The sequence below is a fragment of the Ovis aries genome, chromosome 12 (assembly GCF_016772045.2).
Source record: "Ovis aries strain OAR_USU_Benz2616 breed Rambouillet chromosome 12, ARS-UI_Ramb_v3.0, whole genome shotgun sequence".
In the NCBI taxonomy this organism is placed as follows: Eukaryota; Metazoa; Chordata; class Mammalia; order Artiodactyla; family Bovidae; genus Ovis; species Ovis aries.
Window position 1 is genome coordinate 48,998,812 of NC_056065.1, and position 23,956 is coordinate 49,022,767.

General features: G+C 54.3%; 1 protein-coding gene across 3 annotated transcripts in view; it reads right to left on the reverse strand.

Annotated features, from left to right (window-relative positions):
- The window catches only part of PRDM16 (PR/SET domain 16), a 337,617-nt gene that overhangs the window by 37,968 nt on the left and 275,693 nt on the right, over positions 1–23,956 (reverse strand). For all 3 annotated transcript variants that reach the window (XM_027975737.3, XM_042257375.2, XM_027975736.3), the window contains exons 4-5: positions 17,788–17,922; positions 5,729–5,831 (exon numbers count right to left, since the gene is read on the reverse strand). In XM_027975737.3, coding sequence (XP_027831538.1) covers positions 5,729–5,831; positions 17,788–17,922 — 238 coding nt within the window. The remainder of the gene's footprint in view (positions 1–5,728; positions 5,832–17,787; positions 17,923–23,956) is intronic.

The following is a 23,956-nucleotide window of genomic DNA, read 5'->3' on the forward strand; positions in this document are numbered from 1 at the left end:
TGAATGGATGGGTTTCTGGGCCTGCATATGTGCTCTGTGTGCACACACGCGTGCATGTTAAGTGTACACGCTTGTGTGCATGGCTGCCCCTGAGTTAGTGTGCTGGGTGTGCATGTGTATTCGCGAGTGCGTGCACATTTGTGGGTGGGTGCACAGTTGTATGCACGTTTGTGTCTCTGAATGTGTGTCTGAGTTGTGATTGTATTTGTGCATGTTTTAGTGTGTTGGTGTGAATCTGTGCGGGCACGTGTGCATTTATGTGTGACAGTGTGCATGCGTACATGATCAAGGACTCTGGGCCCCGCAGTGGGCAGAGCCTTGACCTTGGGCTGGATGCTAACCGGAGAGGCCTGACCCTGAGGGCAGAAGCCAGGGAGGTGGGGACATGGAGGGAGGCGGGGGGCTGCCTCCTGCCCCCACTTGTGGCAGAAGGGCCACCGTCAATGTCCCAGATTGCTGAGGAGGGAGGGGTGGCTAGGCAACACGAGCCTGTGGCCAGGGTTTGGGGGGTAGACTACAGGCAGGGAGGCCTCCTCAAGACTGGAAGCTTCCCTGGGCCTGAGGGCGGACGCACTGCTCCCACAGACCCCTGAGGGTGGGGTCTGGCCACACCCGGCACCCCCACCGGTGGGCGCCCAAGGGAGACACTCCTGTGGGATCCAGCCCTGAGAGGCCCCTGGCTGAGACCCCGGGCCTTGGACAACACTCTGGGACACACAGAGAGGCAGTTGTCATCTTCCCTGGGAGCCTGGGGGACATGCATGTGTTGGGGAAGCCAGGCCCAGTGCTGACCAGATGTAACCAAGTCCTGGTGTCCCAGCCCACCGGCCAACGTGAGGTGGCTGTCAGGAATGGTCTTGCTCATGGGAAATCAAGAACAAGACAGGGAAGCAGCGCCTGCTTAGAGTCTGCAGAGTCTGGGGGCGATGTCCAGTCCTGCTCTGTGTGCAGGGACCTGAGCTTAGCTAGGAGCTTGGAAGGCTGTGCCCTGACCCTTGGACCTGCCCCAGACACAGGCCAAGCCATAGGATGGACTGCAGGAGGCCAGAGGGCCAGCAGGTCCCCACCAACCACAGAAGCCTGGGCGGAGGAGGCGGGGACGGTGGCCGCACAGCTGATCCTCGAGCCAGCATCCGTGAACACAAGACTTGTAGGAGCCTGGTGTCCCTGCCACCGTGCAGCGCTGCCAGCCAGAAGGAAAGGGACACATTGCGGCTGTCTGGAGAGCTAAGTCAGAGAAGATGCTAAGATGAAGCCCATCAAGGCCCTGGGCCAGTCCTTGGTACCACAGTGGCGCCCCAAACATGATCCCAGGAGGGGTCAGGTGGGCAAGAAGGACACACCTGGAAAAATAGCCACTGGCAGGTCTGTAAGATGTTGCCTCTAAAACAGGAGGGAGGGGACTTCCCTGGTGGTCCAGTGGCTAAGATTCTGCGCTCCGAGTACAGGGGGGCTGAGTTCGACTCCTGGTCAGGGAAGTAGATCCCACAAACCACAGCTAAAAATTCTGTGTGCTGCAACTAAGACCCGGCACAGCCAAATAAATAAATAAATATTTACAGAAACGACAACAAATAAAAATAAAGCAGAAGGGAGCCTGGATGCTGCTTCAGGTAAGTGTCCGCTGTGAGCTTAGCACCTGCGGTGGGGCGCCTCCACGTGGCCGGCCTGGTGCCCAGGAACGTTATCATGCTTCCTCCCCCGAGCCTCGCATCAAGCCGCAGGTTTTATCACCAGTACATGGAGGCCAGGGCAGGCCACCTGGCTTGCCCGGGGCATCCGGAGGTGAAGTGGCAGAGCTGGTACCCACCCTTCTCTCTGCTGGGTGGGTGCCTGGGGGCAGGCGGCTGAGTCCCAGTTTCCCGCTGAGGGTATAAGAAAGGCACCCTGTGTGGCATGTGCATGGTGAGGTGATGCCAGTGCCCCTGCCCCCCCAATCCCTCACAGGGCTTCCCTGTCCTTAGAAACATGGGGTCCTTCCCACTGGAACCAAGAACACCATCTTAGAACACAACCGGATGCCCAGGCCCCACAAAACCGCTGTTGTGGGTTTGCTCTGACTTCCTGGGCTGGAATGAGGCTGAAAGGGGCCCTCCCACCAGCATTACGAGGAAGTGAGAAATGTCAGTTCGTATCTTACTCTTTCATGCTAAGCGTGCTAAGTCACTTCAGTCGTGTCCGACTCTGTGACCCATATGGACTGTAGCCTGCCAGGCTCCTCTGTCCATGGAGATTCTCCAGGCAAGAATACTGGAGTGAGTTGCCATGCCCTCCTCCAGGAGATTTTCCCAACCCAGGGATTGAACTTGTGTCTCTTACATCTCTTGCATTGACGGGCAGGTTCTTTACCACGAACGTCACTCTTTCTGGACCCAAAACAGTCACTGAGATTGAAATTTGAAAAGAAAAGAAGGGCCAACCCCACCTTTTCATAGCACTGACCAACTATTTTTCCAGCTTGGATCTGGAATTGGATTTACAATGAAAATTCAGCCTGCATCTCACTTCATGGGCATTGGAGAGTGTTCTGGAGGTGATGGAACCAGTGATGGAGGGTGCCCCCTTTCCATGTCCCCATCCCACCAGGGACCCAAGTTTGTTCCTATCGAAGGACAGAGGCTGGAACAGGACACATCCAAGCCTTGCCCACTCATGCCATGGTGTGGACAGGTGCCCCTCATCTTCCACACAGGTAAAGTTGGCATCGAATACACACCTAGGGCAAGCTGGATGTGGCAAGAAAGAAGCCCCTGGACTGGATGGCTTTCACTTTCCCAGCACAAACAACTCCGATTAAAAGAAATGCTAGAGTATGTCACACTCTGATTGTATTATGCTCCATTGTGCTGTACAGCTATGTTGCATTATGTTATATCTGTCTGTCTCACGCTTTATACAAACACGCGGCATCCTCTTGACCTTTTCTGGAGAGGGGGAAAAGTTAGCAATTTTGAGCCATTCTCAAAAGAAAGGCATATTTGAATGGAAATGATTTTCTTTATTTTCTCCCAAGAGCAAGAAGTTCTCTTGAAAGAGAAATCTTTCCCCTCTCTACTGAAAAGAGTAAAAACAAAATAAAAAGTTCCTGGAACTAATGAACCTGAAAGTGGCTTCCCTCTGCTCTGAGTCACTTGTAGGAAAATTGGAATTGAATTTCTTTACAAAGCTGCAGCTTTGGAAGAGTGCTGCCAGTCCCGGGTCCACAGGGTTGGGGCCACTCCCCGCAGTGAACTGGCAGAGCAGGTCCCCCACCCCCACGCCCACCCTCCCTTCTTCCATGATACCTGGAGGTCATCCTGCCAGAGCCCCTGCCCCCAACAAGAGCAGGCAGCATTGTGACTCAGAACTGAGCTCTCCTCATCTAAACCTGGGGAGGGGGGCTGTGGGCCAGGGCAAATGCTCTGACTTCCACCCAAATCCAACTAAACTGAGACCGTGCTGGCCTGATGTCTTGTGTGTCGGAGTCTGAGCCTTGCGTCTGTCTGAAGTTCCCTCGGCAACTTTTCGCGGCAAAGCAGGAATGTAACAGAAAAATAAATCAGTGCCTAATGGCTTCAGGGAACCCAGGGGGACACAATTATGTGGCATCTACATGCTAATCTACAGACTGGAGGCTCAAAAGCCCTCAAGAGCCCACTCCAAGTTCCTGCCGTGATAAGGGGCTCTGCATTCACTAGGACTGGGATAAAAGATTTTTTATGATAATTATCTTAGTGAGGAACATTTTTACATTTTCTTTCTGTGCGATTCAGAGTTAACTGAGGAGGGGTGGCTGTTGGGAGGTGAAGGAGTGATCCTGACAGCCAAGGGTATGAAAAGTCAAATATTTGACGTTGGACTATTATGTGTGGAAAGCAATTAGCCCACAGATGTTTGATAAATTAGGAAAATGCAGACCCAAGTTATTTAAGATCAGGCATTAGAAGAGGGACAGGAATCAAGGTTTCTATAACCTTTCGGAAGAAAGACAGGTCATCATACAAACAAAACCCCATGGCCCAGGGTGGTCGAATTTATCTTTCTGAGTGCATTATCTAAGATTCACAGGTCTTTTCAACAATTATTTTAAGAAAAATGAGACCATCCCCCTGATACCCAGAGCTTAGCCACCTACTTCCTTTTCTCGAAGGGCTGATTAAAACCAAAGTCTAGAGGAGAGGGTGGGTCAAGTCTGTTTTATAAAATTGTCCTTCTCTAGAGAGAGCCTTTGGAAGAACTCACGGGCGCAAAGTGCTGCCCCACAAAAGTGGGCCACGCTTGAGGACCGAGAAGGTCACTCTGCTCCTGGGGGCTTCCTGCTAATTCCGACGCCTAGCTCCCTGGCCCAGTCAACCGTACTCCCAGGCCGTGACACTGGAGCGGTACCTTAGAGAAACTTGCAGTTAGTGGCATTAATCATTAAACCTTGGAGTATTTGTGTGTGTGTGTGTGTGTGTGTGTGTGTGGAGGGGGGCTGCGGGGGGAGAAGGACAGGAAGGGAAAAACCAGCCTCCCCCTTTCTTTAGCAGGAATGGAATCATCAGCACCAGAGACGGTGAGAAGCAGAGGCTGCCTTCGGCTCACTTGTGGGGTCTCATGACCAGCCTCGTTGCCAAGCAGCTCCCTCCAACTGACTTTTCCTCTGCCACTTAAAAATGGTTCCAGGATCCCAAGGTGAATGGGCACACTGCTTAAAAATGTGGATGGAGGAATAGAAATCTGGAGTTCAGAAATCTGAGCCTGTATGAGCCTGGGGTTTTCTCAGGCATCATCAGAGATGTGCCTGGGTGTGGATGAACAAGGAATGGAAGTGTGCCTACTGGACACACACTGTGTGACCGGCTGAGAGGAAAGGACACTGGGGACGCTTCCTGCACTCTTGTTGGAAAAGCTTGCTTAGAGGGGTCCTCTGAAGCCCTAAATATTCCCTCTCACCAAATAAACTTCCCTTAACCTTTCTCTCGGAGAAGGCAATGGAACCCTACTCCAATACTCTTGCCTGGAAAATCCCATGGACGGAGGAGCCTGGAAGGCTGCAGTCCATGGGGTCACTGAGGGTCGGACACGACTGAGAAACTTCACTTTCACTTTTCACTTTCATGCATTGGAGAAAGAAACGGCAACCCACTCCAGTGTTCTTGCCTGGAGAACCCCAGGGACGGGGGAGCCTGATGGGCTGCTGACTATGGGGTCGCACAGAGTCGGACACGACTAAAGTGACTTAGCAGCAGCAGCAGCAGCAACCTTTCTCTGGGAATTTTTGCTTTTAACTACAGGTGGTCATTGCTTTCAAACATGTGGATGGCATCACTGCACTCTCTTAACTGAGACTGAGACTCTCCTCTGGCACAGAGGTCTAGGGGGCGAATGTTTCCAAGCTGTGAAATGGGTCTTTTTGTTTAAGTCTTGCAGAGAGTATACTGCTGCTGCTAATGATAATTATACAGTTTAAAAAGAGCCCCTAGGGAAAAAATAAAAATAAAAAGAGCCCCTAGGACTCTCCCACTACAGAGATGTCAGGCAGCATGTCATGTTGTCTCAAGTCCTATCTGAATTTAGGCTGTGGCCCCCAAAACCCAAGGAAGGAGAAAGCAAAGTGCTCAGGTTGAGAAGTTGTTGGGAGGAATTGGCTCTGCCCATCTGGGGTCTGGGGGCTGGACCATGAGCAGCAGCTGGGGGAATCCTCAGCTCCTGTCACTCTGCCCAAGTGATGGAGCACCAGGCCTCTGCTCCTGTGGGTGGGGCTTACCATCCAGGCTGGGAGGCACCGCCCCCAGAGAGTAGGCGCCTTCTTTCACATGGACCAGCAGCTCTTCTCCTGGCTCAATGTCCTTAATGACTTTATAATAAATCTAGGATGGAGAAACCAGAGAGAAAGGGTCAGCATTGTCGACCTGGTTGCTTTAAAAGCCACATCGTGCACACCCGGCCCGCACGCCATTGACACTGCTCATTGGGGAGCCTGCCCTGCTGGGCCCTTGACCTGCCTTCTAATTGCTGCTAAGAGGTTCCCCTTCGGAACTTGGCAGGATACTCTCAGGAGGACTAGAGTCTATTTTTAGCTAGTTTGATCCAGATTTTGGATAAAGGGGGTGCAAAAGGAAATGGGTGAGGATTAGCCCCGAAGTTCCCAAGCAGGGCGGGTCCTAGCAGGAAATATCAGGTAGAGAGAGCGGCTCCTTTCATCAAAAGTGGAGCCTGGTTCCTTTCGTCAATATGTACGTAAGACACTCTCCGCTGTCTGGGGCCGGGGTGGGGTCTTCGCCCTGAGTGTGGGTTTGGATGTTTATGAAAGTGGCCATGAAGACAGACGGCGGTCCTATGTGCCAGGTCGGCAGGTGTGAGTCTCAGATGAGTGTGCACGTCTCCCACAGGGGGAGGTGGAGGGAAGCCCGCGCCAGCCACAAGCTCGGTGCCAGCAGCTGTGGGTGTCTGAGATCAGGGATAGCTCTGAAAACAGGGAGGGGTCAGGTGGGGCTCGGGGTAGAGTGTGTAGCCTGGAGCAAGCTCTGAGGGTGTGAGCATCCAGTGCCAATACTCTGAGCAGCCCTGTAGCTTGCCAAGGTGTCCCCTGAAAAAGCGCCATCTGCAAGGTGGGTGGTGGCTGTGATCTGGAAAACTCTAGCTACTCAGGAGGGCAGCATGACCAGTGTCGTCTGGGATGAGGCCCAGGGAGCTTGGGAGGTTCTGGGAAAGACTGAGACCTTCCTTGCCTTTGCCAGCCCCTGCCCAGGGCCCCTGCCCTCCCTGGAGCCCAGGGAGGGGCTCCTCTGGGTGGGGTGCCCGCTCTCACGAGGGCAGGGCAGGGCAAGGCAGACGCCAGGAAGCCTGCATCTCAAATCTGGAAACGTCAGACAGAAGGCTGCATTTCTGTTAGGCCAGTCCACTGCCTCCCATGCCGGCATGTGATGTCGGGTTTCTCTTCAGAGCACTTCCAGGAGCGCTGAGGCTTGGTCACAGGACTGGCTGGGAGGCCAGGGAAGGATCTGAGTCCAGTCCACCTGCCTGGGGAGACCCGGGGGACGGAGGCTTCTCCAGGCCATTCCTGTCCGAGGCTCTTCAGCACCTTCTGGTGGAGGGCCTGGAGGTTGGCTGTTGGGCTGGGCATGGTTCAGGTGCCCTGGGGGCTGGCCTGTGCACTGCCCGCTCACCTCCCCCCATGTCCCCCATGGGGAGACATCTGGAAGGCTGAGTTTGCTCCTTTTTGTGGGGCCCCTTTCCCTTCTCCCTAGTCCAAGTCCAGCTGTGGATGCCCTCACAGATCACCAGTTTCAACTAACTCCAGAATGACACCAACGTGCTCTCAAACGGACAACAGAGCCACATGGCGTCCTGAAATTCCCCGCTGAACACGTGGATGGTGGAATGTAACCCGGAGAAGGACACATGTACAGATGTCTTATCAATATGTTCTTGCTAGTAATTTCATTTGGCAACTATTCCCTGGCACGTCGCTAAAATAAGGATGAGATTTTTTTAAATGGAGACTAGGCTTCCCAGCTGGCACAGTGGTAAAGAATCTTTCTGCCAGTGCAGAAGACACAGGAGATGCGGGTTCAATCTCTGGGTGGGGAAGATCCCCTGGAGTAGGAAGTGACACCCCACTCCAGTATTCTTGCTCGGGAAATCCCATGGACAGTGGAGCCTGGTGGACTCCAGTCCCTGGGGCCACCAAGAATCGGGCATGACTGAGCAACCGCATAGCACAGAAGCTATACCATATTACCTTCTGTAGTTAAATCAATTGCTGTTAAACTCCCAGTTTTGTATTTTATCTAAAATATTACACAGTGCTCATAGACTTAGAGAAAGAACTTATGGTTTTCAGGGGTGAAGGATGGATGGGGAAAGGGATAGTTAGGGAACTTGGGATGGACATGCACACACTGCTAACTTTAAAATGGATAACCAGCAAGGTCCTATTGTACATACAGCACATGGAACTCTGCTCAACTGTCACGTGGCAGCCTGGCTGGTTGGGGAGTTTGGGGGAGAATGGATACATGTGTATGTATGGCTGAGTCCCTTCACTGTCCACCTGAAACTATGACAACATTGTTAATTGGCTACACTCCAATACAAAATATAAAGTTTAAAAGAAATTACACAGTGGCGGAAATAATTGTTGTTGTTGTTTTTTAAAGTCAGACTCCAGCCACTGTATTTTAGAATCAGTCCCAAAGTGCATCTCATGCTGGAACAAAGACGCGATGAGCCCCTGACCCATCCCACCGCCGGGAGTCACGGCTTATTAATACACAGGCGTAATCGCACTCATCCCAGCGGTGAGCCAGCGCATCCAGCAAGTGCAGGCTTAATGCGCCCCGCCAGCCGCTCTGTTCTTGCGTGCATGCTGCTGGTGGCTTCCCGAGGGTCTCCGTTAGAGGGCAATGTGGACCCGCCCGCAGCATCCTCCCCGGCCATGCCTGCTCCCCTTGAGGGCCCGGAACATGAGAGGCCGGCGGCGCGCTCTGACCTGTGTCCCCAGATGCTGGACTTCTGCTCCCGCCGGTCTTCCGGGGCTGAAGCAGCTCACCGCCCCGCCTCCGCCTGCGGCTCTGCGTCCCCCTCCGACTCTTTTGAGGGCCACTCACCCTTCCAGGACCCCTAATCCCCCCTCCCCTCAGAGCCACCAGGTGTCCCCGGGGACCCCACCCATCTTCTAGGATCGCTGGACTCCCTCCCCTCCCTCCCCCGAACCCCTCCAAGGGCTCGGGACCTGCAGACATCCCCCTCCCACCTCCGAACTGGGAGTTTACTCCGGTCTCATCCCCAACACCCTTGCCTCCTGCCCGCCCTCCAGGACTGCGGGATCTTCTGAGACGCCCCCTCGCTCCCCCCTCCCACCCCACCGTGCACCCCTACCCCGTCCCAGGTCCGAGGGCTGCGAGGGCTGCGGACTCAGTCCTCGGACTCCCTTGGAGGGAACCGACCCTTCCCAGCCGGTGGGTCTAGCGCGCCGGCAAGGAAAGCAGTTCCGTGTGCGGCAGGCGCCTCCTACCCAGTCCGGCTCCTCGGGACAGACGGTGGTCCCGGCTCCTGGAGGGAGTGCGAGCACCGGACACGCAGCGGGCGAGCAGTCGGCCCGGGCCGCCGGGACTTTGAGCAGCTAGGCTGAGTTAATAGCTACATTAGAGTTGATCGCAGAGCCTGCGGCCGGACTGGGGGCAGCGTGCCTCCACCTGGAGAAAGGGGCGCAGCTGCGAACGGGGGAAGTGCACGAACTTTTCCAAACTCAGCCGGGCCGCCTTGCCTTCGCTAAGGGCACCGGGCTCCGCGGATCCGCCCTGGTCCACACAAAGGCGGCAGGCACTTTTATGACCTGTTCCCAGCAGCACAAAGGCCTTATCTTCCTGGTCTGCGGGGTCTCTTCCTGGTCTTCGGGGTCAGGCGACTTCCTGGGACAACGGCCGGGCTGAGATGGGACTGAGTCTCCTGACTGCTAGGGCACAAGTTGTGCAGTTACGCTACTGCCGGCCCCTTCCCTTCGCCCCGGTGATCAATTATTACTCTGTGTGTGTGCTTAGTTGTGTCCGACTCCGTTTCCACCCCGGGGACTGTAATTCGCCAGGCTCCTCTGTCTATGGGATTTTCCAGGAAAGAATACTGGAGCGGGTTGCTGTTTCCTCCTCTAGGGGATCTTCTTGACCCAGGGATCAAACTCACATCTCCCGCATCCCCTGCATTGGCAGGCAGATTCTTTACCACTGACCCACCTGAAAACCAAATTATTATTGCAGTCCCTTAAACATTCCTGAAGCTGGTTTATCCCCAGCCTTTCATCGTGTGCCCCTTGGTGGGACATATTCAGACCCCAAGGCTAACTGGGCTTTAAGGATGGGTTGAGTCTTAAGGATTTTCACAAGAGGGAAACAGAAGCCTATGCCCCTGGGAAGAAAGAACCCTGGTCTCTGATACTGTTTCCTTCCCAGGCTCAGAGCAGACCTGCTTTTGTTTACAGGTTGGCATCTGGGTACCCAGGCCTGTCTCTGAACAGTGGCGTCCCCAGCACCGTGTAACCGTCTCGGTCCTTCGATTGTGTAGCAAGGCGGAATTTTTTGTCTGGTTTCAGAGTCTGAGAGCGGAGGAAACCACAGCAACAGCTGACTTTACTAGCGCCAATAAATGTCTGATCTAAACGGCTTTAAAAAATAACAATGCCAAACAGAACTGATCCCGAGTTAAGACCTTGCTCAGCATCTCAGTTCTCTTTGCAACGGCGAGAGCTGATTGAACATGGGCGGCCGACACCAACAAGGGGGTCTTGGGATTCTAACTGTGTTTAGCCTGACCCTTTTGGACACAAAGAGACGGCTCCTTGTAGGTGAACGGAGCTGGGACAAATACAAGGCCACGTTCTCAACAAAAGACAGAGAAATTGCGGGAGAAAAACTGGATTCAGTATGGGCCACGTTCATAAAATGAACATCATTTTCTTTTCTTCCAACAACATTCTTTAAGACAAAGAAATATTTCAAATCGATAATGGCAGACAGTTTGGGTGTATTTTCTCCTTAGTGTTCCTTAAGTTTGTTTTTGTTTTTAATACCAAGTCAGTTTCGCAAGAACAGATACTATTTTCAAACATAAGTTCCACAATTTTCATGCCACCTTAATCTTAGAATTTTAAAATTTAAGTAGGTGAAAAACTCCATCTGACCTACGCTGGGTAGAAAGAACTAGATTGCAGACCACCAGCCAGTATGTTGAATACAGGCCACAGCTCTCCCCTTCCAGGAGCAAATGAAAATCATGAAAGTGATAAGCGAACGGGCCTTTGTTTCCACCCCCACCCCACTCCCCACCCCTGATCAGTTTGAGAAACTTTAAAGGCGTATTTGAGTAATATAGGTGCTTATCTTAAAAAAAAAAAAAAATAAAGCTCTTTCCTTCCTGGATTTCAGAATACACTTGTGCTTGAATTTGTGAAGGCTTTCGCGTGGCACACAAGGGGCTTTTCATGAGAGAAGCACACAGCAAGGGGAATTTGAATTGCTCTGAGATCTTGCTGAATAGCAAATTCGCCCAGTCGCCAGTGTGCCTTTGGAGAGAGGAAGCTGGACCGAGGGTTATCCCTGGGTATTTTTCGGGGCTCTGCAAGGTGGTGAGGCCAGCATTCTTCTTGCCTCAAGACCTTGGTAGGTGTCACGGTGTTTCCTCACTGCTTGCTCTCTCCAAACGTCGGCCCTCTCTCTCGGAGAAAGTTGTGGACACCAGAGACCTGAGGCTGGCACAGGGGTTAGCTTTGGATTTTAAGAAACAGCCCAGGTGATGCTCCAGAATGAAGCTGGGAAGCAAGTGTTTGGAGCTGCTGAGAGTGTGGGCAGGTCTTTATTTTCCTTTGCCTGCCTGGCTGTTTCAGGGTAGAAGGAAGGGGCCGGCGCTGCTCAGGGTTTGTTACCACCCGCAGGCTCTAGGAATGAGCAGACATCCCTTCCTCTGGCTGAGAAAGGGGAGGCGGCTTGTCACCCTTGTATTTGCCATGTCCCTTCTCATATGTGGCTGGAGCAGCCTGTGCCTAAATCTTCACTTTCTGCCTTTATATATATATTCTGTCACCTTCCCAGCAGCTCAACATTAAAAATCATCTGTATACCCCTCTCTTTCTTAGTTGTACGGTTTGTACCTGGATGTTATGTATATATTTATTATCTATAATTATCATATTCACATATAATATAAAAATATATAATATACAGTTAGTTAGATTTTTTAAAAATATAAATTACAGGTCACAAATTGTCTTCATCATATTTAATGGCTTCTTCTAATAAAGTATTTACTTTCACTTAATTAAGAGGGAAAAAATATAGGTTCTGGTAAATGATAACCGGTACTGTGAATCAATACCTTGTTCTTTGCCCCAGAGATGGTCAGTGTGCTCTGGGGAGTAAAAATGCAACGGTTTTCTGATGCAAAATCATTTGCTCTATTTTTTAAATAAGTCTTTTGCAAATTTAAGAAGTGCTAAAATGAATTCCTCATCCTTCTCATTTTCAAAGGGAAAATTGTATCTAATTGTTTGGAAGCTACCGTTGAAACGGCCAATCCGTTTTTAATTTAAACGCCGCAGAGGGAGGGATGGGCTTTCAACGATCAGGGCAGAGCAGGGCAGTGGACACAGCATAGCCATCGGTTAGAATCCCAGCCCTGGCAGACCGCTAACCCTGACACGGGGGTGGGCAGTGGGGAGGGGCTAGTCCAAGTCAGGACATAAGAAACGAAAGCAAAAGAACACGTTGAGCTTTGCCCGGAAACCCTGGGTTTTCGTCCTCTAAGTGCCGGCTCTGAAGGATGGGCTGCTGGGTGGTGATCCGTTTGGTCATCTGCTAGTAAAATGGCGTTGTTTAAACAGCTCTGTGAAGGAGATTAGCCTTTGTCTGCTTTCGCTTTGGGGAGATGCGGCCCCTTGCTTGTCTCGGAATGTGCTGGTGGTGGTGGCTTTTCCTGATGCCTGGCTGGCCAGCCCGCCAGCCCAGGTGGTTGGGGTGCAGTGTGGACCTCGAAGCCCTTCTGAGGTGTGCTGGGGGTCCAGCCCCTGAGTTGTGCTCCCCAATGTGTGCGAGTGACCCCAGTATTATGTTGCACCATCTTCAGCTGCATTGGCCACCTGACATCCGGCCACCAACATCCTTGCCCTGTCAAGGTGATGTGGGAACAGGAGAAGGAGCCGGGCTGTGTGCAGGCCTCTTCTGGCCCTTGCTTGCACTGGAGGGCACTTTATTTCCAAGAGCTTGTTTTCTTTCTTGTCACTAAAACAAATGCAGGACTTTGCAGGTGGTCCAGGCGTGGGGATCCATCTGCCAATGCAGGGGACATGGGTTTGATCCTTCGTCCAGGAAGATTCCACATGCTGAGGAGTAACTAAGCCCGTGCACCACAATTACTGAGCCTGTGCTCTGGAGCCACAACTATTGAACCCACGCGCTGCAAATACTGAAGCCCACGTGCCTATAATCCGTGCTCCACAACAAGAGAAGCCACCACAATGAGAAGCCCGCATGCCGCAACTAGAGAGAAGCCGCCACTCGCCGCAACTGGAGAAAACCTGTGCGCAGCAACGAAGACCCAGCACAGCCAAAATAAATGAATTAATAAAATAAATACATAAAACAAATCCAAGAACAGATCCTGTCCGTGTCTCCTGAGACATCTGAAACCAACTTGTTTGCTTATCACAGTGGCAGAAAGAGCCACTCAAGGGAGATCTGAGGGTCTCGAGTTTTCCAGAAAGAAAAGTGGGAGTTGGAGGATGCTGGGGGCAGGGGAGGGCCTCGAAGTCCCTGGGGAGGGCCGCAAAGTCCCTGGGTAGGGCCGCGAAGTCCCTGGGGAGGGTGGGCCAGGATCTTGCCTCCCAGAGTGAATCAAGGCACCAGGGGATCCTTGCCTTCCACTCCTGCTAAGCTGGGATGGTGAACCAGGCACCCCGGGTTCTATGCTGTGGTCTGACCGCCCCTCAATATCACAGAGAGAAACTTGTTCCCCCACAGCTCTCTGCTGTGGATGTTTTGTTCCTGGCAGCCGGGCCACCCCAAAGCTCGTGTGGCCTCAGGACTGCCTGTGGGCAGCAAACCACAAGTCACCTTTAGGTGATAGGCTGGGTGCAAGGAGAAATTCAAGGCCCCTGTGGCCTTTGCCAGAGAAGGCAATGGCACCCCATTCCAGTACTCTTGCCTGGAAAATCCCATGGATGGAGGAGCCTGGTAGGCTGTAGTCCATGGGGTCGCTAAGAGTTGGACATGAGTGAGTGACTTCACTTTCACTTTTCACTTTCATGCATTGGAGAAGGAAATGGCAACCCACCCCAGTGTTCTTGACTGGAGAATCCCAGGGACGGGGGAGCCTGGTGGGCTGCCATCTATGGGGTCACACAGAGTCGGACATGACTGAAGCAACTTAGCAGCAGCAGCAGCAGCAGCAGCAGCAGCAGTGGCTTTTGCTACCCAGGGCTGCCCCCATCTAGAGCCCCATGGAGGAGCTGGTGCCGAGGGTGGTGCCCGGGGAACAGAGTGGAGGGACGGGCTGGTCACCTCTCCCTAGGTCCCGTGGGGCAGAGACCACTGAGAGCCTCAGGGCTCCAAGAGGGGTGCAGAAGAGGACTTGGTGAAGGGCTCTGAGCCCTGCCCCTGCAGCTCCACGGCTGGGTGGGGAGCATGCGGTCAGTAGCCTGAGTGTCTGGGAAGAACGAGGCCTGGCTGGACAGAAGGGGTCTGTCTGGTGGGGGATGCACTGCCCAGCGTCTGGGCTCCTTCAGCACTCTCAAAGCGGTGGGAGGGCCCACCACCCTCTCAGAACCACACGGGGCATGCAGGCTGCACCTGTCCCCACAGCCCATCTGGATGCCAGCATAGGCCTTGCTGGACTGAGGGTGTTGAGACCCCTGGCCTCAGCCCACTGCCCCTGTGTGGGTGTCTCCGGGGGACCATCCAGGAGGCCCATGCAGAGCTGCCTCAAGTCCTCTGGCTGCTGAGGCCGGCTTTGGGAACTTTCTCCTCAAGTGACCCTGTCCTGCCTGGTTCCCCTGGACCTCCGGACATAGAGGTTCAGGTCATGGGTCAAGTTAGAGCTTTTCTGATTGAAGTGACTTCTCTACCAAATACCACCTGGAAACCCTGAAGCTGTCTTCATGGACCTCAGATCTTCAGTCTGGGCGCCTTCCCTTCCATGTCTGTGCTGTGCTGGGAGGTGATGTCCTGTGCAGGTGTGGGGGTGGGTGGAGGGTCGGGGGGAGAGAGAGGGAAGTTGTTCCCTTCAGTGTGTCTCTGTGTATGTGTGCGTGTGTATATGTCTGTGTGTGCATGTGTGTATATGTAGGGGGTTTCCTAAGTGCCAGGAAATCCTGGTGGAAACTCTTGGGATTAGGGCAATCTGAGAAACCCCATTAATATCGTGTAATGTTTCCTTCTCAAAGAGAAGCCTGTCTTCAAAATCATTTGTTTTATTATTAATATTTCAGGGACAGTTTTACTCCAGCTCCACACAGGGTCACGTCGGTCCCTTTGCAATGAGCTGAGCTTCCACCGGTCGGGACTAGGGGACGGAAGCCCTTCTGCTGGGCCACGAGGCTGTCCCAGGGGAGAGAAAGCCGAGTTTCAAGAGACTGACTACAAAACAGTTTGAAATCTAGTATGTGTGTGCATGTGCGTGTGTGTGTGTGTGTGTGTGTGTGAGTCACAAAGTCGTGTCCGACTCTTTGCGACCCCATGGACTATAGCCCGCTAGGCTCCTCTGTGCATGGGATTCTTCAGGCAAGAATCCTGGAGTGGGTTGCTGTTCCCTTCTCCAGGGGATTTTCCCAAACCAGGGATCGAACCCAGGTCTCCCGCATTGCAGGCAGATTCTTTACCATCTGAGTCATCAGGGAAGCCCTTTCCTATCATTATGAGAGTTTAAAATTGTTTGTATTAGTTCTCAGGAAAATTACGTCCCACAGATTACCCATTTTCCTTTGAGATCTGAGATGCGGCCGCCTCCTTGTGCCTCTTGGCCACTGCCCTCCTGGGTGTCTGGAGGTCACAGCCACGCAGTTTGGTTTGGGGATGGGAACATTGGTTGCCCACTAATAGCAGGAACCACCCACCGTGTGCCGTGGAGGCCTGGCGGAGGGCTCCTCTCTCTCTCGGAGGATGGAGGGTTTGAAAGGCCCCAGGCGGGGAAATTTTTGCTGCTTCAGGCCATTTCAGTGCTGTTTGCTTAAATGTGCACCCACGTCCTCTCTGAGTCCATGAGCTGAAGTGGAGATAATGAATCTCCCACTTTTAGTCTGTTTGAAACATCCAGCAGCTGAGGATGAAATTTTGATGTCACATTGGGTTGAAATATTAGAATCAGGTGTGTTTCTGACTGTGGGATGGAGCTTTGGAATGGGAAGCATTGAGGGACAAAAGTGGGATGAAGTGAAAGGGAATCCCTGAGTTACGGGTATTCCTGTCTGCTGGTCCTGACAAGGGAAAGAGTTTGCTGCAAGGCAGTGAATTCCATCTGGACCCTACATGGAGCTGAAATAAAAGCCAACCTAAAATATTAATAATAAAACAAAGATGTCGGAAGACAGACTTCTCTTTGAGAACAGACAATACATCTGCTTGCTTTTTCAGAAGCTTGCCACATAAAGATATTTACTTCATGGCTTAAATTTGGTTCAGACACTCTAACAAACATTTATTATATTTTTTAAATAAAAAATCTGGATCCTTCGCTATTTTATTCTGCATCTCACAGAAGTGCCGTCCTGGACCTGGCCTCCTGGTGTTTTTTTTTTTTTTTCCCCACTGCCCTTCTGCTCCCAGACACATGACCAAGGAACCATGCTCTCTGCAAGGAAAGGCCAAAGGAAGGACCATCTTTCCATGCACCTTAAACCTAATTCTCCTTAGCTTACATTTTATGCTCATCTAGAAGGAGAAAAAGTGTCTTTTTTTAAAAATACTGTGCTAATTTTTATGATGGTTCTTTTGCTTTCTTTCAGTAATATATTTTGTAATAAAAAAATACTTATTTTCAGAACTTTGGGTTCCCAGTGGAAGCTATAGACATCTCAGTGGTAGAGGTGGATCTGAGCTTCACCAGATTGTATCCACCAGAGGCAGGAAAAGCTGCTCAGTCCAGGCTGAGCCCGCATGGCCGGGAAAGGGGCTGAGGAGATGAGGGCGAGCTGCCTAGCAATCCATGTGGGTCCCAGGGCCTCCTGGGCATGAGCTCTCTGCATTTCTTGGTGCAATTTTTTTCCCTCCAGAGTCAGGAGCCTCAGATGACTTGTAAGAGTTTTCACAGATGACTTGAAGCTGCATCCTCCGTTATGTGGTCTCCACAGACATTTTTTAAGCAATGGAACCCTTTTCTTGCAAATGAAATCTCATGGGTAACCCCAAAACAGAGGCAAAAGCAAACTCCTGTGATGGATGGGGATGGGCCCCCAGGCATCTTGAGGAAGAATTACTCTGGGGACTTGGTGAAAGCGTGGTCCGAAGGGCCTGGCTCCGAGCAGGGTCTCTGGGGGCCACTCGCAAACTTGTGATGCAAACATGAACTAAGTGCTTCCAGCCCCGGGGACACATTGTCTTCACAGTGGAAACTCCACGTGGCATCTTCTGTCTTGATTGGTTCCTGAGACTGGATGCCTGCAGCCCAGGACCAGCATGGACACGAAGCGGTAAGGATCCAGCATGCCAAGAGGGTCTTCGACCTCCTGGGGGTGGCAGCAGAAGCCGAAGAGTTCCTTAGCTCTGGTGGGACAGGCACAGAAGCCCAGACCGTGCAGCTCAGGAAAAACATCAATTGGCTTCCAGCAGGGCCAGGATTTGTGCAAAACGTGGCTGGTCACTTCTGCAGGCTGGCTATGCTGTCGCAGCGATTCCGGGGACCTCTGGGTAGCTGGGGTCTCGCCTCAGCCTTCCAGATGGCAAGTGTGGAACCCTTCCAGGCAGCTGGGATGAACAGCCATCCAGACACGACTCTCAAGCAGAGGGATCTGGTCCTCCACTTCTCTCACATGGGTGACATTTGTCGGAACGTGGACCCTGTGGTTTCGGTCCCTGCCTGCTCCTGGCCACGTTTCTTCCCATAAACCATCATGTTTCGGCTCTCAGGCCCCATCAGCCCCAGGCGAGGCCATGGCACAAAGGCATTCGTGGGGTGTCACCAAGTTCCCGGAAACTCGGCACTGGCCAAGTGTCAAGTAGCCCTCCCCGCCCCCGCTGCAGGATGGGCTTGGCAGAGGCGCGGTTAACCCTTCACCTCGGCGCCCCCATTCCCGTCCTCCTCAGTACCAAGGCCCCGAGGAGAAGGCTCCATGCGAGCCGGACCTACCTGCTCGTTGATCTGACACATGGTGAGGTTCTGGTCATCACAGGAGCATGCCACGCGGATGTACTTGAGCCAGCTGCCAGCCCCGGCCTGCTGAGCATCCACGCAGAGCTTCCCGCTGTCCAGGTCCTCGGAGATCTGCCGGGCAAGAGAGAGAACCAAGAAAGCTCAGAGGCATCCTGTGTGCTAGAGCCGACGCACTCCGTGTTTGCCCAGCGAGAGAAGTCATCGCTTCCTCAGAGGAGGAAGGCCGTTCAGCCACTGGACATTAGCCGACCCTCCGGGCATCGGCGAGGCACTCGGCCCACCCGGCCCGCCCATAATCAAAAGCCTCCGGGAGGGGGCCCAGTGCAGAGGTAGGAGGATGGCCCTGTCTTTCTCACCGAGTAGATCACTGCCCTGGCAGAGCCATAAAAGTGCCACTGGGGCTGCAAAAACTCCCCAGCGAGCCGCCCCACATGTGAGAAAGCAGAGGCCGCTGTGTCCGAGAGCAGAGCCCTCTGCTGAGAGCACGGGGTGTGGGCTGGAGATGAGCGATCTCGAAGGTGAAGGTGTGGTTGGGGTGTGGCTGCAGGCGCATCTCTGTGCACGTGCCTGTGCGCACGCGTGTGTGCCTGTGTGCGCATGTGTGCAAGCGTGCGTGCGTGTTCACAGCAGCCTGCAAGAAGGAGAACCGTTGGGTTTTCTTAACAGTGGAAGTTTCCACCTGACACCGGGGGCTTGCAGACGCCCTGCCTGCAGAGGCCCCGTGGGTCCGACCTGCGTTAGGTACTTTGTTGTTGCTGTGCTCTCTGAACATGATTCTGACAGGCAGGGTGCTTCTCCGGCACGTGCACCTCCGAGCAGGCCATCTCCCAGAAGACCTGACTGCTGGCCCTGCTGAGGGGTGCCTCCCTGAAGCTACCGGGCCCTGAAGTGGGAACTGTAGGCAGAGTCCCTCCCATCTGCTCTATCAGTGCCTACTCAGAGATCCAGAGCTGTGGAGCCCGGTGGCACTGTGGGTGAGCTTCCTGGGCAGCTGGGCTGAGAGGCTAGGAGGGGAGGGGGTGGGGCTGAGGACACCACTACACTGAGGACCGGAAGTATGTGTTCTGATGGGCAGGGATGTCTAGCTGGGCAAGGGGTATCCAGGTGGGCAGGATAATTCAGGTGGGTAGGATTGTCCAGGTTGCCAGGGGTGTCCAGGTGGGCAGGGGTGTCCAGGTGGGCAGAATAATTCATTTGGGCAGGATTGTCTAGGTGGGCAGGATTGTCTAGGTGGGCAGGATTGTTCAGGTGGGCAGGGGTGTCCAGGTAGGCACAGATGTCCAGGTGGGCATGTGTCCAGGTTGGCAAGAGTGTCCAGGTGGGCAGGACTGTTCAGGTGGGCAGGACTGTTCAGGTGGGCAAGTGTTTCCAGGTGGGTAGGTGTGTCCAGGTTGGCAAGGGTGTCCAGGTGGTCAGGATTATTCAGGTGGGCAAGTGTGTCCAGGTAGGCAGGGATGTGTGTCCAGGTAGGCAGGGATGTTTAGGTGGGTAGAGGTGTCCAGGAGGGCAAGGGTATCCAGGTGGGCAGGTGCATTCAGGTGGGTGGGCAGATGTGTTCAGGTGGGCAGATGTGATAGGAGCAGGTGTCAGAAGGACCCAGTAAAGTCAGGGCAGGGGACAAACTGAGGAGGCTAAATATAGGTGCCACAGCCTATAGATTCCCTGGGGTCTCCCCAGTGCCATCTGATGAACAGGTAAGGACCCGGGAAGGGAAGGAGGCTGCCCCTGAGGCCTGAGAAGCCCATTTCTGGCCAGAGAATCAGGACACTTTACAAACAGCTCAGATGCCTCCCAAACGTCCATGGACACTTTCTAAATGACCAAGGGTCCTGCCCAGCCAGTGAGTCAGCAAGGTTTCGGGAGGTGGCCGCTTTGCTGTGGCAGGCCCAGAACATGCCTGCAGTCCTTGTGTGTGACCACACCCCACCCCCTGGAGCCCATGGCAGCCGCCCTGTCACAACGAGTCTCTGAGCAGCTGCTGAGCTGACCTGGACGGGGCTGTGAGTTCAGAGGCCTCCACTCTGATGATTCTCCATTTTGGAGACTTTAAGCGAATGGGCCTCATTCTGAAAGAAAGGTGAGAGCCCAGAGAGCCTGGGACAGTGTGGCTGCAGGGGTGAAGGGCCACGCTCTGCTCTTGGCCACACCAGGAGGTCACTGTGGGCTCGAGGAGGGAGTCCAGGCCACAGGGAGAGGCCCCGCCCCCAGCACTAATGCCTCTCGTCGGCCCCTCCTCTTACCTCCCACCCCAACTGCAGGAAACCCACAAGAGACCCACCAAGCAAAGCTGTGGTTAGTGGCACCTCCACTCGGCGAGGCGCCCGCCACCTCCCTGCATCACAGGGAGGAAGGGGGGCCGGGTGGCCAAGGGCCAGGGACCCCCACCCCACTCCTCCCTACTCTGTCCCTGTGCCCCTCATCCAGCATCTTCACAGCTGGGTGTGGCTGGGTGGGGGCTGGCCAACTCTCTCTGTCTCTCTCTGTCTGTTTCTCTCAGTCTCCCTCATCACCCTGCGAATGGGCCTCAGTCTGGGTCCACGGTCCAGTGGCCCACGGTCCAGTCTGGGATATGCAGAGATGGTAAATGATACTGTGAGCCATTGCAACCATCGTGTGCGCACCCCTGTGTCTCCTGTCACCCCCGGGATGGTGCTTGACCCTTCATTTCTCAAAGGACTTACGGGGGGTGGGACAGAGAAGCCCAGAAGGCCAGATCAAGGACAGCCCATTGACTCTTGGTTCTAGCAGATTCTGCACCACTGTAAGACGGCTGGACGATCCCAGGTTCATCCCCCAGTCCCATACCCATGCCCTGCCTGAGTGTGGGAGCAGGTCCACACCTCTGCCTGCACACCTGTGGGCATGCGCACAGCCCTGCGGCCACCCAGACAATCCAGTGCATCCCTAGTGGGGCACGGCATGACCCTCCCTCCTACTCAGCCCCTCTCAGTCCTCCCAGAGCAGGCATCTCTCCTCCACGTGATGGCCCACATTCACCAAACATCCACAGGCCTCTCAAGTGTGTCTGAACACGGACACAGCCAGTGGCTCACCTGCGTGGACACTGTTGCAGGGCCTCCAGCCTGTCTCCATCCTTCTTGGGTGCAGGGCCCAGAGCTCAGAGGCAATAAATACTCCAGGTCCCCTGCCCAGCTCCTGGTGTGTCTTCCCTGTGTGGTCAGCAGCCCCTCTTGGGAAACTTCCCTGGTTCCCAAGCTCAACCACTTGGACGACCACAGGGTGGCTATCACTTCCTGAAAACCTCTGAAGGTCCAGGGATCCCTTCTCCCTCGTGAGCACCCCAGGTGGTTTTCTGGGGTGACAGAGGAGGTCTTGGTTAACTTCTTCCTCCCAAAGAGAATAAACCCTTCCTCCCTGAGAGGTAGCAGGGGAGGCTGACCTTTCCTCCAGGGAGGCACAAGAAACCCTGGTGTTGGGTCCCCAAAGCGGCAATGCAGGACCAGGTTGGGTAGTGTGGGTCTTAGAGGCCTTAACCCTGTCGCCAGGACCCTGTCTCAGTCTTATCTCTGTGGGGCACACTAGGGCACACCTGGGCACACCTGGATGATGGACCAGGAGGACAGAAGTCTGATCTGGAAGCTGCTGCTTTTCTGCTTCGGACCAGAGAGATGTTCCTAGGAGTGGCCCCAGCTCAGGCCTCAGGCCAGGTGGGCAGGAGGCTGTAGGCCTGGCTTCTTGTTTGGGGCCCTGGTGGGCTGTGCCGTTTCTGACTCCAGATGGGGAGAAATGGGCAGTGATGTTCATCTCCCCTTGGCCTCCTTTCCTTCTGTCTCTGCCCTTCTCTCCTCACAGCCATGGATGTGGCCTCCAGGACGCTCGTATTACTACATGAGTGGGCTGAGGTCTCTCTCTGAGCCAGCACTGCCCCCTGCTCACCACTGCGGACCTCCTGGGTGGAGGCTGGCAGAGGCCCCCTGGAGCAGGGCATCCCCCAGCCCAGGGCCCCCATCTTCATTGCATGCTGTCTGGAGTCAGAGAGGGGGTCTCCCTGTCTGCTCTGGGACCCAGCAAGCAGGCCCAAGTGGCCACAGGTCCCCTCTCCTGCCTCTTTCGGAATAAGACCTTCCAGGGCCCATAAGGACAGGTCAAGGTCCAGCTCAGCAGGGCCTGAGGCCTGGTTTGTTCTGTGTAAGGGCCTTGTCTCAGGAGGCCAATACTGGTAGAAATGGACAGAGAAGTAGTGGGTGACATTAGAGCCCATGGCCCAGGCTGCAAGCTCGGTTCATGAATGAGGGAGGGTCAGCCACCCCCTACTCCCAAATCTCCTAGGGCGACATTGGCAGGCAGTGGCCTAGAGGCTGCTACGGCCTCAGGCGGGGTCTCTCTGCAGATCTGAGGTCTGGACCCCCTGCCTGATGGCACTCAAAGCCTGACTCTGGGCTGCTCGGGGCTGAGCCTTGGGGGCCCCGGAACCTCCAAAGAAAGCTGCCCTCCTGCCCACTTTCCCCCACTGGCCTCCCCACCCCTTATCCCCCCACCAGCTTCCCCAGCTCGTAAATCACCCCCACCAGCAAGGCCGAGTATGAAGCAAAGGCATGGAAAAATTCTTAACCTTGACAATTTTTTTTGCACATCATTTGAGGTTTCTTGCACTTTGAATCTGTGGGCTCGCTGCTGGGCCTGTTCCCTCACGTTTAATGGGCCCGTCCGGGGTGTGCATGCCAGCGGGGATGCGGACATGTCTGTAGTCAGCTGTCTAATGGGTTCTGAGCAGCCAGGAAGGAGCAGGCCTGGGAGTCCGGCCCCTCAGCTCCATGTCCTGCTACTGCAACTCGGCGCAGAAGAGGCCTGAGCCCAGTGCTGGGACCAGTGGTAGGTCTCATCCTTCTCATCCAGACACCTTCTTGAGCTGATTCAGAGCCACACATCCAGCCACCAAGCTGTGCAGTCTGTCCTGCCCACAGGCACTCGCATGTGCACATGTGCACGCACACACGTGCACACACACACACGCACGCACACACATGCCAGGATTTATGGCATCCACGAGTAGCTGGAACAGAAAGTCCATTCTTGTGATGGAAGGAGGTGGGGGAAAGGCTTTCTGAAAACACCTCTGCTGGGTGCGGACGTGGAGCCTGGATGAGCTCGTAAATCCTCCGTCCTGACTCTCATTATGGGCTCGGTGGTGACATGACCAAGCACTGGCGGGACAGGGTCACCCGGCTGCCCAGGAGATAGGAGTCCTGGGGGCGGGTCACTGGGCCCCACCTGCTCAGGCTGAGAGGAAGGCAGTGGTGGAGCGGGGGAGAAGGAGGGGGAAGGGGGAAAGGAGGGAGTGCTTCCAGGGGGAGCAGGTAACTCATGGACACTGTTCCTCCAAGACAGACACCAGCCTGTCTCCTAAGCCCATGAAGGGGGTGGGGTAGAGAGAGCCAGTGTCCACGGGCTTGTGCTTGGAAGGAGCCATGTGGGGCTCCTAGGGCATGGCTGCTGACTGTGGTCTCCGTGGGACAGTTCCAGGGCAGTGGGGCATGCGTGGTGGGGGATAAGAGCCAGAGGGTCTTGGTCTCAGGGTCCCAACAGCACAGCCCAGAATGGGGGTTCTGTAGAGGAAGCTGGTGCCTGGGAGGGGGACCATGATGGTACAGCAGCAGGTTGCAGGGGCCAGGGGGCCAGACTCCCAGGCCCTCTCCTTCCTGGCTGCTCAGAACCCATTAGGCAGCTGCCCCAGGCCCCTGCCTAGGGAGCTGCTCCTGTTAGTGGGGGGCAGAGCCTCTCCACTGAGAGCCAGACCCCAGCAACCACACTCTCTGTTTTCAGGGTCCACAGATGCCTGCAAAGACCAGACCAGGAATCAGTGACATACCCAAATGCTAGGTGACACCCCCAGGATTCTCAGAGCCTTTCCCCTCAAAATCCTGACCTCCAGGTGCCACAGTGCTTCCTCAGGTTCACAGACCACCTCCCACAAAATGCCCCAGTACTCTGTGCTGCCACATGCCTGGGCTCTCCTCTCTCCTCCTTCCCTTCCATCTGATTCTTAGTTTATTTCTCCTTTTTTTTTTCCTTTCCCTCCTCAGCAGGGTCCTGCACAACTCTCCCAGCAGTGTCTGTGTGCATCTCAGAAAACTGGAGAGTAAATGGAGCATCCTGTAGTGGGCATCGCCGAGCATCGCCTGGC